Consider the following 17,780-nt stretch of genomic DNA (forward strand, 5'->3'; position numbering starts at 1 on the left):
ACTTCTCAGCTGGCTTATTCGCTCATACTTTTGCATACAGCTCGTCCTTCCTCATACTCTTATCATAGGGGATATTTCTGCGTTGCAGCCACTCCAGCATTCGCACTTTCATGTCAAACTTCGTTGGAGTTCTCTCTGTTTGCCTGTTATGGTAAGGAGCGTTACCCATAACTATTACTGAATTAGGCGGGAGATTTGGCAGTACCTTCTCTCCGAACCACTTCGCAAAGTTTGCCGAATTCATCTGACGCTGATAATCGCCCTTTGTCGACTTTGCCCAGAACATAAGTTGCCCTTCCTTGACGAACCCATTCTTGGATCCGACACTTGCAACTATCAGTCTTCTCGATGAGCTCCCCCATGCAGTGACACCAATGACACTCTCTTCACGTAAGTCACCCTTCCTCTGCCAACATTTATTAAACGTTAAGTTATTATCGATCCATGATTCATCGAGATAAAATATTTCTCTGCCTGCTTCCCTGAAGTTCTTCATGTCAACAATGAAACGAGATAGTCAGTGCACAATGTCTGGACGTTCTAACAACACAATCCTCTTGTTTTCCACCTTACGCTATATGAATCCCATACACAAAAGTACTTTTCTCAGCGAGACAATACTCCACTTCCAACCTATTTTGTCGTGCAAAACTGGAAGCGGTGTTCACAGGCTCGGCACAATCTTCCACACTCAATAAAATGCCGCTATCGTGTCGCAAATGACACGCTGGTTGAAATCATCGATCATTACTTCGATTTCTCCACTTCTTTTCCTAAGTTAAAAGAGAGAGAAAGATTTATAAGAAAATGCCTTCTTGACTGCATGTATTTTTTTGAATTTGGAAATGTACTGTAATATGAATGTGTTTTGAAATAATACAGTAACCAGTGGTGTATCCATACAAAGCAATACGGTAGCAAGGAAAAATGAAATATAAGGTAATTCGGACGAAATAGGAGGCTCCTTCAAAGTGATCGCGAACAAAATATCTGAAATGGGAACTCACCTTTTCTTTCCAGGTGTTTGTGGCGATACGCCAGGATGATTCTTGGAAAACTGTTTGAATCTTCCAATGCTACGCATGCTTTGTCCTGTGTATGTAGCAGCTCTCACTGAAGATTTGTAAATGGGGTGAAGCAATTTTTTCTGCTTCCTTTCCCTTTCGCAGCATTCAATCACATGCAATATAATTTTGCGAGCATCGCTATGTGATACTGGTTTCCTTCTAACCGTAGGCCTACCGGTAGGAGTTGTTGGTGACTCCCGAGATGGGGCCAGCAACTGCCTCTTCACTCATTTTGATAATGTTTAGCACAACTGCACAATAAAAACACGCAGAACAGTACAGCGCGAAACATTAACGAAGCAGACGACAATGGCTATCTTGTACAACACAGTCAGCTACGTAATGTTGGCAGCAGTCGAAACTGCGTCCTACCGAAGCCTCCCGACATTTACCGACTTCTACTGATTCAGGACTGGGGAGAGTGCCATCTAAAAGTTTATACACTGTAGCATTAGCTTCGAGACTTGCTCTTAGGCATCGGTACTGGTACAGCAACATAGGGTTGAAACCCAAGCATTAGTATGCATTACAGTTGTAGACAATCAACATAGGTGTGGTTAAGGTATGTAGGGCTTCATTTGAAAGGCTGTCCTATCAAAACATCAGTAATAGTGCTGCTGCTCATTAAAGGAATACAGGCAAGTCCTCTTTCCACATCAGCATTGAAGAACATGATTCGGAAGTTCGAATTAACAGGTGATTTTGGAATTACTTCTGGGAGAAGCCAACAGCCAATTGCACCCTGAGCTGTTGAAGAAGCTTCTGTAGCCATGGCAGAGATGCTCAATGCAATGTGTGATCCTCATGCAGTACATTAGCTGTACGAGATGGCTATACATTCCTGGGTCCACAGTTCGAAAAGTGTTGTGAACAATGGTGAAAATATGTCCATGCAAGCTTCCAGGCTGTTGTGGATGCAGATGTTTGTCACACTGAGCAGTGTTTGTAACCTGGATGTAAACTTGGTACACAATTAAAGTGTGTTTCTTTCAATGGTTTAGTCATTATTTTTTTCAATGGTTTATTCAGTATTTCTCTTCATCGTGTGGTTACAAATGTTTCCACAAAGTTTCATTGTCCTATGATCACTTGCATCTCATAAGGGCCCTCCCAATTAGTGAAAGTTTAAATACAACTGTCCCGTAAATATAATTTGAGACATCTGTAACCTGCCTTGTAGTTATTCAGCATAAATTTTGTTCACTATATACAGTATTTTACTTCGTGTTAAGTAAATGTCCTTTTGTTTCTTCATTTCTGTTTGTTTGTAAGGATTGGCTTATAATATACTAATGTTTTTTGAACTGTCAATATTGTATCACAATGTGGACTTGTTTCTTTTTTCCAAGGGAGCATGTAGTGGCAGATCCTACGGAGCTAGAAGAGCGTGTTGCTGAAGCTCATATAGTGTTCGGTATGAATTCATACCGTGAGCTTTGTGGTGTTCACTTGGGAGGCAGTGCACTTGCAAATCCCGAGATGATTATACAGTGTGCAATTCAAGCTGCTGTACGTGCATCTCGGGTTGTAGAGATAATACGGAGTGCCTTGGAAAGTGATGCCAAAGCCAGGTGATTTTCAAACATATTTTATAAACTTCTTGAGTTTAGTAATAGGCCATTATGGTTCATCAAAATACTTCCGGTTGATTGAGAGTGTCAACTGCTTTGTTTACAGGCAGCAAAATTAAATTCAAATTCTGTATACAAAGTACAGCAATACTATTGCTAATAGTGATGGTGGGGTGGTGGCGATAGCAGTGGTAAATGTTAATTTACTTGTAAGTGGAAGTACAAAAATAAGAGTAGCTCTGTGATAGAAATTTGGGTTACTTGCCCCTGTTAGGGACTTTGTGATAATGAAAAGATCTAATGTAAACGGAAGATACTCAATTGTGATAGTATAATGAATACATTTAACAAACAGGGAAGATAGATCCATACAGCAAAAGAACCTTGACAGCTTGCAGCATCGTTTCCACCTTTGAGCATGAGGTGCAAAAAGCTACCACCAGTACTGCCTGAAAGCCATAGTTGTCTACAAATGCAGCAACCGATCGAACAAGAGCGCCCATCAGCTCAACCACAGGTAGGCACCGGTTGGCTAGGCTATCTGCCAGGCAGTTCTGTTTGTTCACTGCTGTGTTGAGTACACATGTGGACACACCTGATGCTTGGCATCATATGAAGGTTAACACTTCCTAATGAATTTAGCTAGAACAATGACTTCTCGAAATAGGTCGTCGTCATTTTCCCATTGTTGGGAAGAACAATTCTTACTTTTTGGGGGAAAAAAAAGATGGGTTGGCTCAGTGTCCAGTGTGCCATATGATGCTTAATCCAATGAAGAAGTACAGTACTTGTCCCTTCACCCCACAAAGTTTGGTGAGTTGGATGGCACTCCAAGGAAACAACTCATTACAGCACTGAAAGGCGAAGTAAAGCAATGGGTAATATTGAGGCACAAAAAAGTCATAACGTAAACATTCTGCATGTTAATTGAATTCATTAATTTCAATTGTTACATGTGTTTGATGCAACTAATTTTAGATCATGACATGGAGGGATGTGCAACATTACAAACAAGCTACAAGGTTGCACACATTATTGCAACAAGTGGCTTGCCATGAGGGCTGTTAATGAAATATTGAAATATCCGCATTTTTCTCCAAAAAAGTATCGATGTATATTGATATTTTCCATTCAACTTTTTCCAAAAAATATCGATATATATCGGCGATATTTTCCCCTGATATATTAATATCAAAGTGGCAATATCAAGTGCTGATATTTTTATTTTATGTTACATCTTCTCACCTTTTTTGGTAAATATTTGAAATTGTTCTTGAACGTAATTTGTGTAGGAGTTTTACTACTTTTTTTGCTTTCACCACATCCAGTCTTTCTCTTTGACTGTGTGAAGCAAATATATACAGCACAAAACAAGTAGTCCGATTGCACAGTTTGGGGTGGGGGAGGGGGGGGGGGGGAGTGGTGGTTCGAATGGCATAACAAGATTTCCAATGTGAAAAAGTAGCATTAAAAACAATTTTTAATTCAACTAGTGTGCTATTCCTTCACACTGGCAGTCTTCAAAAACAGTTGCTGAAAATGATGAACAAAAAAGCTAAATGACAAGATTGGTCTTTGCGTTGGACAGAGGCGTATAAGGGGAAATGCTGATGCTATCGACACTTGGTGCTATCAACAGAAATTGCAATGTTTAGCTTCACCATACAATTTTGACACAACTGCTAGGTTGCTGGCGTTAACAGAAATGAAAAAAAAAAACAGGGAAGTTGACATGAAGTGTTCCGGACAAATCCAATACATGATGAAACTGAGCAACAGACACATCAGACAACTTTTATTGTTCCAGTTACCTGCAACCTTTGTCAGCAAAGTGGTTATTGCCAAGTGTGAAGATGCATAGTTTTCATTTTAATTCTTGCTCTGGGCGAGGTAGGCAGGCAGGGTGCTAGTTTGTTGATGTATAGAATATCTAATAATAAATCAATACTTAAATATAGAGCTCTAAAACTGGCAGTATATTTACATTGCGAAGCTTATATTTTTATGGCCCGGTATGTCAATATTTTTTCCCTCGATATATCAATACTTTTTCTCAATATATCGCGAGCCGATAATGATGTTTTTTTAAATATCGATATATCGGAGTTTTGAAAATTTTTAAAATATCACAGTCCAATATGCCATTTTCGATGGGCTCCTGTTCATATTGTGTCTACTGGCCATCGTAGGGCGCTTAATGCCAGTAGAGGTAAAGAAGTTTCTAGCAGTTGGCCTCTCCAAGAAAACTCATTGGATCTGAGATATGGGTGTGGAACTGGAGAACCAGTGGACGAAAAGAGGCCGGCTTTTCTTCCTTATTCATTAGCACTTGATAAAACCAGTGATGTAACAGACAATGTGCAGCTTCCATTATTTGCACAGTTTGTTGACTTGGAACAACAGGTTTTTGTGGAGCTATTTGATATTGTACCTATGGATTACATAACTGCAGAACGCAGTACATTGAGGTGATATTTGAATGGGCTGAAAATGTGTTTGCCGTGGGACAGGCTCTGTTCTGAGGTGTCAGTTGGAGCACCACAGATTTTGTGTTTAAAAAAGACGGGGGAGGGGGAAAGATAAGAAACAAGATTAAATGCCCCGTCAACAATGAGGTCATTACAGACAGAGCATCTGTAGTGCCTTAGGGAAGTCATGGAAAATCGTAATCTGGATGGCCGGACATCCTGCCGAATGTGAGTCCAGTGTGCCATCTCTTCATCTCGCTGCACCATCTCACTCAGAGATTTTGTGCTTCGTATAAAATAAAACAAATCAAGTCCGAATTTGGAAAAGACATATCAAGTATACACAATTTTATCCACCAAGAGGTCCTTTGCACAAAAAGTGTGCAATATGGTTACTTCATGAAGGTTGTGGTGCAATGTGTGAACTTTGTAAACAGGTGTAATGTCAGTCACTGCCAGTTAAAGCAATTTTTGCAAGATTTGGAAGCAGCACATGATGACATACCTTATCATTGTGCCGTGTGGTGGCTTAACAAAGCAAAATTCTCAACATATTTGTTGCAACCTGGTAGGAAATCAACACTTTTATGGAAATAAAATCAGAGACGCAGCCAGCACACAGTGAGGACAAATGGGTTGCAGGCTTGACCTTTCTCACCAACATTACAAGACACTTGTTGTTGTGGTCTTCAGTCATGAGACTGGTTTGTTGCAGCTCTCCATGCTACTTGTCCTGTGCAAGCTTCTACATCTCCCAGTAACTACTGCAACCTACATCTTTCTGAATCTGCTTAGTATATTCATCTCTTGGTCTCCCTCTACGATTTTTACCCTCCATGCTGCCCTCCAGTACTAAATTGGTGATCCCTTGATGCCTCAGAACATGTCCTGCCAACCGATCCCTTCTTCTAGTCAATTTGTGCCACAAACTTCTCCCCAATCCTATTCAATACCTCCTCATTAGTTATATGATCTACCCATCTAATCTTCAGTGTTCTTCTGTAGCACCACATTTCGAAAGCTTCTATTCTCTCCTTGTCCAAACTAGTTATCGTCCATGTTTCACTTCCATACATGGCTACACTCCATACAAATACTTTCAGAAACGACTTCCTGACATTTAAATCTAAATTTGTCACTCCAAGGGAAAGGTTTGATTATTCCTAATGTGTGTGATGTTCGTGGATGAACTCCATTTATTTGACTGGCAGCTTGCTGCAGGGAATGTTACAGTTATATTCAGACTCTTGTTTTACAGCTTATTATCAAAACATTGTGCAACTCTTGTCAGTCTTTTGAGACAAGCATTAAGGTCCAGCATAGACGACAAAATGAATTAAAACTATTTAACACTTAAGTTTCCATAATACCAGTTGCTGTGCTTTTGGAAACACAATTAGAGCTGATTGATTTGCACTCTGCTGTAGGACAAATATAACAACAGAACCAATTTGGTAAGATGGTATCATGATATTCATGCAGAAAAGTTTCCAAAGCTGCACAGGACTGCTGCTACCATTATATATCTGTTTGTCTCAACATATACTGAATTGAAGAACAACCATAGCTGACAATTATATTGATTAGATTGAAAATCTGCTTCAGTTGTGAATAATATATCTTTCATTGCATGACTAGTTTCGGAGACCTAAAGCTCCATCATCGGGTACCACACGTAAATAGAACGGCCAATTGAGTTTGTACCCTTTATTATATGTCCATTTGTATAATGGTCATAGATCAGCTTTGACAGTCTCCAGACTGTCCTCATCACATGTGTAGATGAAATGATGTGTCATTGATGTGTAATGAGAAGCGTATTGAATCTGTTACCAAATCCTGGGGATACATTATATTTCCTGTTTGCATTGTGACTTTGTAGATCCAAGCTGGACAGTAGGTATTAGCAAAACCATCTAGTATGCATGGAGAATAATTTAAGCTGCTAAGTATGGTGAATGAAGTATCAAAATCACAGTATCAAAGGCTGTTCTAAAATAAAAAAAGAACTTGATAGTTGCTTCTTATCAGTTCATACCTGCCTGCTACTTCTTTTAAAGGCGGCTTTTCTTTTTCCATGTTGTGGAAGGTGCCATTTTGGATTCCGTGAAATTGCTGCCCCTGATAACTTAAAAGGATGGCCGGTGTGGTCGAGCAGTTCTAGGCACTTCAGTCTGGAACTGCATGACTGCTACGGTCGCAGGTTCGAATCCTGCTTCGGGCATGGATGTCTGTGATGTCCTTAGATTAGTTAGGTTTAAGTAGTTCTATGGGACTGATGACCTTAGATGTTAAGTCCGATAGTGCTCAGAGCCATTTGAACCATTTTGATAACTTAAAAATATGGTCTGTTATTCATTTACATCCAACACACAATCAGAATTGCAGAAACTTTCAATTTCTGTCTTTCACTTTTTTTGGAAAGTTAGTCCTGTACTATGTCTTTGATGAAGTCTGATTTCTGTAGGTCCATTTTCCTTAACATTGTACCAAACTTCTGATAAATACATGAAGCCTGTTTTAGACCTTAAACTTCTTTCCTTGGTTTGGAATCCTTCATCTCCTCCCTGTATGTTGTGTAACATGTGAATTGGTGAGCCTAAACTTCTCGGAAATCACGCTGAAGGAACATGCATTGAACATCCATGTGTTCAGTGTAAAGATCAAGTTCAGCTGCTAAAGCCAACCGGTTACAAAGTGAAGAATGATGAGCAACAAATGAGAATGATTCAGCGAAGTCCACATTTGTATGAGGGAATAACTTTTTGCAACAAAACAATCCTTATAATATTCAGTATTGCCATTTTCCATTTCTTGCTCTTCGAATACCTCTTTTGAATAAATTGTTTGTTTGAGTGGTGCTAAATCATCAGTGTCCAAATTTCTTTGCTAAGTAACAACTTATAATCATTATTTATGGCATCTTTCCATTTTCCCCAATCATCATGACAACTTTTTTTAAATATGAATTTGGCTCTCAAACTATACCAGAACATCCCAGATCATCATAAAAATATTTGGGTTTCAGTTTTCATTGGTGTGATGATTATCTAATATCTGGCTGCACCACATCAGTATCTGATTTTTGATCAGTGTCCTGCTCAGTGCTAATGTTCACTGTCTGCTCAGTGTTACTCTATGCCAATTCAAGGTGAACTACTACTTGATTAACATCAGTGAAATTTGCAAACTTGGCCCTGAAGTCTGTTTGAATGACTTGAATATCAGATGTTATTGCCAATGTACTAGTGTTGTACCACTGTTTGCTACAGCATGTTGAAAGTCAGTTATTTTCACATTAAACTTTTTCTCTTCCTATGTCTTCAGGGCAAAAGACTCAGTGTTTCCTCAAAAGTGTTGATAAAGTGCGGCAAAGATGCTGTAGTTTAGCCACCTCCTGTTACAAAATGGGTGATTGTAGAGAAGACAATATTGCCACACATCACAGTGTAGGACATAATCAAGTCAAACATTTTGTAGCCCATGCTGGATCTAAAACCTTAAATGTAAAAAAAAAAAAAAAGAAAAACAAAGACAGCAACTTAGATGCACTTTGAAGCAGAACATCCATAACAATTACTGATTCTTTGTGTTGACTTATCATCCCTCAAAGTTCGTTGATGGTATTCTGAAACACCCTGTGTTTGAAAATAAGTAATGCAGTAATCAGGGGCACTCATGTTACAATTTCATTGAAATAAGAAATGTCAATAGCAAAAAGAAGGAAATAGTTTAGTATTGTTTCAACTTGGCTGTATACCATCTCCCACCATTGGAATAAAATGACCATTAATATTTCATTGGAGGATTTGTGTATTGATATGTATTTACATCTGTACTTTGCAACTCACCCTATGGTGTGTGTGGTGGAGGGGATTTTGTGTACCTCTGTCGTTTCCCCCTTTCCTCTTCATCACAATGGTTTGCTGGGAGAATGATTGATAGTAGCCCTCCATATGAGTTTGAATCTCTCTAATTTTATCTTTGTAGAACCTTGTTGGAGTGTACATCCTTGGAGTTTTAACAACAAACCACAGAATGCCCCACTTACCGTATCTGGCACTGGAATTGGGTTGGCATCTCTGGGACTCTTTTGCACTTGTGATGAAGCATGCTGCTCTTGTTTGGGTAAGCTACCTTTTTTGTGGGTGGATTACACTTCCTGAGGACTCTCCCTATGAGTATCAGTCTGCCAGCTGCCATTCTCACAGTTAGCCTTATGTGGTGGCTCCACTTTAAATTGCCCCGCACATATACTCCTAGGTATTTAATGGATGCAATTGCTTCTAGCAATTGTTCAGCATTTGTGTATTCATAAAATGGCAAGTCTTTCGCCTATTCATGTGAAGTACAATGTGTTTCTTTGTTTTGAAGGTTAACTACCAATCCCAGCTCCACTTCTTTCCAGAACTTCCAGCATTTCGGTACAATTTTCTAACATTGAGACTTCTCTGTATACTACAGCATCATCTGTGAAAAGCCTTACAGAGTTTCTAGTTTTATCCACTAGTTCATTTATATATATTTGGAACAGTAATGGTCCTATAACTCTCTTGTAGTATAGAATTACGTTAACCCCTGAAGATTTCTCTCTATTAAGAATGACCTGCTGTGTACAGTTTGCTAGGAATTTTTCAGTCCAAACACAAAGCTGGTCTCATATAATGTACACTCCTTTATTAGGTGACAGTGCTAAACTTGTATTGCATGCCTTCAGGGCCTCATGGACAAATGAAACAAGCAGGGTTTCACACAGTCTTTGTTGCAGAATCGACATTGAGTCCTACAGAGATTTTTGGTATCCAGTAAGATCATAATATGTGAACATAAAGACATTCAAGAATTCTAGCGTGTGTGTGTGCTGTGTGTGTGTGTGTGTGTGTGTGTGTGTGTGTGTGTGTGTGTGTGTGTGTGCGGGTGGGTGGGTGGGTGGGTGGGTGTGTGCGTGCGTGCGTGCGTGCGTGCGTGCACGAGAGAGAGAGAGAGAGAGAGAGAGAGACAGGTACTATAAAAAAATTAACGTCTTTCACATTCTTGATATATTGTGATCCCTGCCAGCCATCCGGATTTAAGTTTTCTGTGATTCCCCTTAATTGCTTAAGGCAAATGCTGGGATTGTTCCTTTGGAAAGTGCACAGCCGATTTCCTTCCACATCCTTTCCTAATCTGAGCTTGTGCTCCTTCTCTAATGATCCTTTTGTTGACGAGGTGTTAAACTCTAATCAACCTACCTACCTACCATTGACACAGTGCAGCTGAGACTAGGCAGCTGTTCATTATCGTGAACTGGATTTGTCCAGCTCTGATGCATACAATTTTTCATTTCATAAAGATCTCAGACTTAAAGTCAGTGTGTTAAATTATCAAACTTAATTTTAAAAAAATCAGATGACAGGTCAAGCCTTGGATGTTTGGCAGTATGGTAGCTGTTCCTATGTAATGTGTGAGAGACTCCTCCATAATGCTTTGACCATCCATGATTATTACTCATATATTTCATAGGTTTAGCGTTGTTGAAGATCATTAAAATACTTGTAAAGGGTTATGCTGGGAACTATTCCCATTTTATGGTCAGACCAGTGGAGTCATTTTCATTTGTGATCTGATTAATTTTTGTCTTTTGTAGGCGGAACAGAGGGTTTTCATTCATTTTGCCTTTAGCTGATACAGTGAAAGAGTTGGTGTCTGGTCACTGTCTCGTTATTTATGCAGCAACACATTTGAGCAAATGTTTTCCATGGTATTTAAGAGCCTTTAAAAATTTGTATGTTTATCTGATTCTTTTCATATTTTGAAGCAATTTGTTAAATATGAAGGCTGCGAGTCCATGAGTGCATAGCAGGATTCGCCATTTCTTGATATTCATTGAGCAAAGCAACTTGAATCAGCTATTTGCTAAAACTGTTTGATTTTGTGTTGCCACATTCCCTCCCTCTTGTTACAGAAAGGTTTCTCTACAATCTATGTTGACCATTGATCACTACACTCACCTTTTTATTAGATTAGAATAGATTCAGTTTTAGTTCCATAGACGAAAAATTGAGATGATTCTCGTGGGTGTGGAACATGTCAAAAAGTATAAGATAAAAAACATAAAACATTTGAATATAATACTTACTACCCTGGCCATTTGTTAGGAGATCCTCAAAATATTTACAGAATTAATATGTTGTCAGAATGAAACATTGCTATGTACTGTTAATAAATTTATCATACACAAAATACCTAATCTTCACTGTTATGACCAAGTGCTGTCAAAACTGAAATCTAACATACATTTTTACTTAAGCTGGTGTAACAGTCCCTGTTAAGATATCCATCTATAGATTAGAAGGAGTTGCCTATCAAAAAGTCTTTCAAACTCTGTTTAAACCATGCTTTATCTGAAACCAAGTTTTTAATGTTTGCCGGCAATTTATTGAAAATGTGTGTTCTTGAATATTGGACCCCTTTTTGGACCAAGGTAAGTGATTTTAGGTCTTTATGTAAATTGTTCTGATTCCTAGTATTGATACCATGTATTGGGCTATTGGTTGGAAATAGAGATATATTACCTGCAACAAATTTCATTAAGGAATAAATGTACTGAGAAGCAGTGGTTAGAATACAAAGTTCCTTGAACGGGTTTCTACGTGATGTTCTTGAATTTACACCACAAATGAATCTTATAACATGCTTTTGCACACTAGAAACTTTTTCTGGGTTTGATGGGTTACCCCAGAATATGATCCCGTATGACATAATAGAATGAAAGTAAGCAAAGTATGCAGGTTTTTTTTTAATGTTTATATCTTCTACATGTGACATCATTCTCACTGCAAATACAGACTTGTTTAGGCACTGAAGCAATTCTGTGATATGCTCTTCCCAACCGAATTTATTATTGAGTTGTAAGCCCAGAAATTTAACAGTCAACCTCTTCAATTTGCATGTACCTTACACAAGGGCTGGAAGGAAATCTCTTACAGGTTCTGAACTGCATATAGTGGATCTTTTCAAAGTTTAATGGCAGTGAATCAGCTTTAAACCATTCATTAATGTCAGTGAAAATTTGATTAGCAGCTATTTCTAAGTCTGTTCTTGAAATTGCTGTGTATTGCAATGTTTGTATCATCTGCAAACAATGAAGACTGTTTACTGCACAGATATGTTGCAGTCACACCCTTGTTTCCTGTTAGTTAAAGAAGACTCAAACAATTTCACAGCATTGCCAGGGACACCTTAATATTCTAATTTACTTAAGAGAATGCTGTGGTTCACACAGTCAAAGGCTTTTGACAGATCATAGAAAATGCAAGTAGCCTCTAATTTATTATCTAATGAATTAAGTACATTCTCGCTGTAAGTTTAAATAGCTGTCTCTATATCAGAACCCTTAAGAAACCCAAACTGTGACTTCGACAATATATTATTTGCAGTTAGATGCTTAAGGAGACACTCGAGCACAGCCTTTTCAGATATTTTTGAGAAAGCCAGCAAAAGTGAAATTCGTTGATGGTTTGATGGTATCTCTTTATCCCCCTTCTTGTAAAGAGGCTTAACTTCAGCATATTTTAGCCAGTCTGGAAATTTTCTGCCAATAAGAGATTGATAACACAACTTAAGATAGAACTCAACTCACATGAGCACTTTGATTTACTTCGTTGACATGACTGTACCCACTAGAATACTTCGATTTTAAGGATTTTATGATGGATGCTACTTCTTTGGGAGACATTGAGTGTCACTTCCATTTTTAAATACTGGTCTCAGATACTCCATTGCACTGTTCACCGAACCTGATAACCCCAATCTGTCAGTAACAGAAGTGAAATACTTGTTTAGGAGGTTTGCAACATTACATGCATTTGTTACCAAAGTCTCATTTATTTTTAGAGCTATCTGGTCCTCTTCCTTTATGGCCCCAGCTGTCTCTGTTCACTATATCCCATACAGTTTTTATTTTGTTGCCTGATGTAATTATCTTTTTCTCATAATAAATCTGCTTTGATTTCTGGATTACTTGCTTCAATATTTTCCTGTATTCTTTGTAATGCATTACAATGCTAACATCAGAGCTGTCCCTGTATGGTAGATAGTCTCCTTTGTGTCACACATGATATCTTTATTCTTTGTGTAATCCCTGGTTTATTTTTTGACTTCTGTGTGATTTGAGTTACCTTTAGGGGGAAGCAATTTTCAAAAATTGAAGTGACTTTAGTAATGAGTGCTTTGTATTTTCGATTTAAGTCAGAAGGTTTGTAAATGTCTATCCAGTTCATGTCTTTGAGCAGTTTTGAATTTCTCAAGTTTTGACTGATTTATTACCCTCCTGTACTCAGATTTAATAGACTTTTTATCCTGACAAGTTTCAACATTTAACACAAGATGCTGCACGTCATGATCAGATAGCCCATTTACTATTGGTTTTGTGATATGACTTTTTTTCCCTAGATTTGTCTACGAAGATATTATTGATAGCAATCTCAGAACATTTACATATCCTGAAACTTCCTGGCAGATTAAAACTGTGTGCCGGACCGAGACTCAAACTCGGGACCTTTGCCTTTCGCGGGCAAGAGCACTTGCCCGCGAAAGCCAAAGGTCCCAAGTTCGAGTCTTGGTCCGGCACACAGTTTTAATCTGCCAGGAAGTTTCACATCAGCGCACACTCCGCTGCAGAGTGAAAATCTCATTCCATTTACATATCCTAGTTGGAAAGTTCACAGTAGGAACGAAATTGAATGATGGTGTTACTGATTGCAATAATTATTCACTGACAGATTTTCAATAAACCCTATGGCTTTTGAATTCTCAAAATCTTCAGTTTGTGTAAAAAGAAGAAAGAAACATATAGTTGATTCAGTATCTTGTAGGGTAACTATGTTACCGCATTGGCTCTAGAGTAAAACACTTGCTTCCTTGTATACAGTTTGTGATTGAAAACTTTCAGTATCATAAATAGTTTCAGAAATATTTTAAGCTATGTGACTAATGTAATATAAAATTAGAATTGTTCTTCAAACTATTGTGTTATGATAGCCATCTGATCAGTACCTGTGGTAACTATAAATAGATGCATTGGCTATCAAGGTAATCACATTACTTGTAAAACTGTGCATATGGATGTATCACTGTTGCATTGTTCTCCAGAATGTCTTCATAATGGTAATCCCCTCCCATCTACCATTATCCTTTGACACAAAACATACTAGGTGACAGAGTAATCAGAACTTTGGACTACATATGTTTAGGACTGATAGGTATCAAATCGATATCTAGCAGTCCAGAAGTAGATTTGGAAAAAATGATGTACTGTCCTGAGATTAAATGTTTGACTTACATTCTTTTCTTTTTTTATATTTTTCACTACAGATACACATAAGCATTTCACAATGCCATAACCAATTTCAAACAGCCAGTGGTCATATTCAGACTTTCAGTAGATACAAAAAAGGAAACAAAGATTCATTTTATATTTATAAAATCTAGCCAGGAACTATCTATGTAAGGATAAAAAAGAATAAAATTGTTAATTTTATCCATGATGGATGCTGCTGAACTCCGTGACTGTTCCTTTAACAGGAAATGTTGAAGAAAATCTGCAGTCAGTCACTTTTGAAGGCAGTTTATTTGAAGCACAATCAGTTTTGGGCTTATGCTCATCTTGAGGGTAATTTCGTGTTTCACTCCAAAGAAGTCATATGAAGCATCACATTTCTATATTCACACTCTTAATTCTACGTAAAATGTTTTACCCACAGCTTATAACATTTTTAGTGAAATTAGTGTATGGATATAGAAGTATCGTGTTTCAAATAACTACTTTACAGTCATATATGCATTTGGAAACTTGATCCATATTGCGCTCTGATTTTCAATGAGCAAAGACAAAACTGAATTTAATCACCTGAAGATCAGCATAATCCTTAGTAGTGTTTTGAATAAACCATATCCAGAAGTGACTGATAGTGGATTTTACTCAGTGAATAAAATCATACCTAAAGACACATGCTGTAAGCAGTTTCTGTTGTTTTAACAACAATACTGAAGGAAATAGCTGGCAGAGGTTAAGGCTATGTAGGCAAAGTGAAGTCCTCTCTTTTTGGTTGGTTGGTTGGTTTGTAGGATTAAAGGAACCAGACTGCTACGGTCATCGGTCCCTCCTCTCTTTTTCTGTTGATAAGTATCAATATACGTGAAAGGTATATCAGCTCCGACAGATTTTATTGTTATAATTATTAGAGTCTGCAATGTAATTTTTTAAACCATTCATTCATTTTTAAAGCTGTCTAAATATCACAATACTCTAATGTATGTGCAGTACCTATAAAATGTGGGGATACTGCAAGAAGAATTGGACAGGGCACTGAAAGACCTAAGTCGAAATAAAGCACCTGGAGTAGACAACGTTTCCTCAGAATTATTGAGATCTTTGGGAAATCTAGTCATGACAAAGCTATCCCATTTGATATGGCAGCTACGCCAGTCAGGTGAAATACCCTCAGGTTTCAAGAAGAATGTAATAATTCTAATGCCAAAGAAGTTAATTGCTGACAGTTGCGAATATCACTGAACCATTTGTTCAACAAGTCACAGTCACAACATATTAACACAGATTATCTAGAGAAGCATGAAAAGACTTCAAGAAGCTGGCTTGGGAGACCAGTTTGGACTCTGGAAAAAATGGAGGAACAAGCAAGACAATACTGATCACATGAGTTGTTTTAGAAGGTACACTTAGAACAAGTAGATCTACATTTTTAGCATTTGTATATTTAGAGAAAGCTGTAGATTATATTGACAGGAAGGAAGCTTTAAAATTCTGAAGATAGTGCCGATGAAACACAGGAAGGAAAGGCTATCTACAACTAGCACTGAAAGCATGCTGCAGTAGGTTCCTCTCGGAGTTTGCTGATACAATAGCTCCATACTTAACAAACATATACGACCATTCACTCGATGAAAGATCCATTCCCAAAAGCTGGAAAGTTGCACAGGTCACACTAATATTCAATAAAGGTGGTAGGAGTAATCCACTAACATTATAGGCCCATATCATTAATGCCGATAAGCAGCATGATTTTGGAACATGTATTGTGTTTGAACAGTTGAATTAGCTTGAAGAGAACGGTCTATTGACACACAGTCAACATGTATTTATAAAACATTGTTCTCATGACACACAACTAGCTCTTTACTCACACAAAGTGTTGAGTGCTATTGACAGGGGGTTTCAAATTGATTCTGTATTTCTAGGTTTCCAGAAGGCTTTGGACACTGTACCACACAAGCGGCTTGTAGTGAAATTGTGTGCATATGGATTATCATCTCAGTTATGTGACTCGATTTGTAATTTCCTGTCAGAGAGGTCATAGTTTGTAGTAATTGACAGAAGGTCATCGAGTAAAACAGATGTGATTTCTGGCGTTCCCCAAGGTAGCATTATAGGCCCTCTGCTGTTCCTTATCTACATAAATGATTTAGGAGACAATATGAGCATCCGTCTTAGTTTGTTTGCAGGTGATTCTGTCGTTTATCGACTAGTAAAGTCATCAAAAGATGAAAAAAAAATTGCAAAACAATTTAGAAAAGATATCTTTGGTGAGAAAATTGACAATTGATCCTAAATAACGAAAAGTGTGTCATATCCACATGAGTGCAAAAAGGAATCCGTTAAACTTCGGTGACATGATAATTCAGTCAAATCTAAAGGCCGTAAATTCAACTAATTACATGGGAATTACAATTACGAACAACTTAAATTGGAAGGAACACATAGAAAATGTTGTGGCGAAGACTAATGAAAGACTGTGTTTTACTGGTAGGATACTTAGAAAATGTAACAGATCTATTATAGAGACTGCCTACAATGTACTTGTCCATCCTGTTTTAGACTACTGCTGCGTGGAGTGGGATCCTTATAAGATAGGATTGATGGAGTACATTGAGAAAGATCAAAGAAGGGCAACACATTTTGTAGTATCACGCAATAGGGGAGAGAGTGGCACTGTAATGATAGAGGACGTGGGTGAACATAATTAAAACAAAGTCGTTTGTCATTGCAGCATAATCTTCTCACAAAATTTCAATCACCAGTTTTCTTCTCTGAATGCGAAAATATTTTGTTGATGCTGACCTATATAGGGAGAAACGATCATCATAATGAAGTAAGAGAAATCGGAGATCGCAAGAAAAGATGTGGGAGTTCATTTTTCCAGCGGGCTGTACGAGATTGGAATAATAGAGAATTATTGTGAAGATGGTTCGATGAACCCTCTGCCAAGCACTTCAATGTGATTTGCAGAGTATCCATGTGGACGTAGATGAAAGAGTTGAAGGGTGTGAAAGGGGAGAAGTAGTGCGAAAGCAGTAGGACTACTTGTAGCCTATCCCTGATGTTACGCAGTCTGTATATTGAGCAAGCAGCAAAGGAAACAGAGGAAAAATTTGGAGAGGACCTCATATTTCAAGGACCGGAAATAAAATCTTTGAGCTTTACCAAAGACATTGTAATTCTGTCAGAGACTGCAAGAGGATGTGGAAGATCGGTGGAATGGGACAGATATTTGCTAACCAATTTTCTGGGTTGTATGGTAATGCTTCATGAATTTCTTTGTTCCTGACATTTTGTCCAGAGCTGTGTTGGGCATTTTCAGAGACGCTCCTGGTTCCATTGAATCTTGCCTATTCAC

General features: G+C 38.1%; 1 protein-coding gene across 1 annotated transcript in view; it reads left to right on the forward strand.

The window, feature by feature from the left end:
- The window catches only part of LOC126199153 (exosome complex component RRP45-like), a 72,421-nt gene that overhangs the window by 4,581 nt on the left and 50,060 nt on the right, over window positions 1-17,780 (forward strand). The window contains exon 5 of the mRNA XM_049935909.1: window positions 2,417-2,638. Within this exon, the coding sequence (XP_049791866.1) occupies window positions 2,417-2,638 (222 nt within the window). The remainder of the gene's footprint in view (window positions 1-2,416; window positions 2,639-17,780) is intronic.

Source organism: Schistocerca nitens, chromosome 8, assembly GCF_023898315.1.
Source record: "Schistocerca nitens isolate TAMUIC-IGC-003100 chromosome 8, iqSchNite1.1, whole genome shotgun sequence".
NCBI classification, from domain to species: Eukaryota; Metazoa; Arthropoda; class Insecta; order Orthoptera; family Acrididae; genus Schistocerca; species Schistocerca nitens.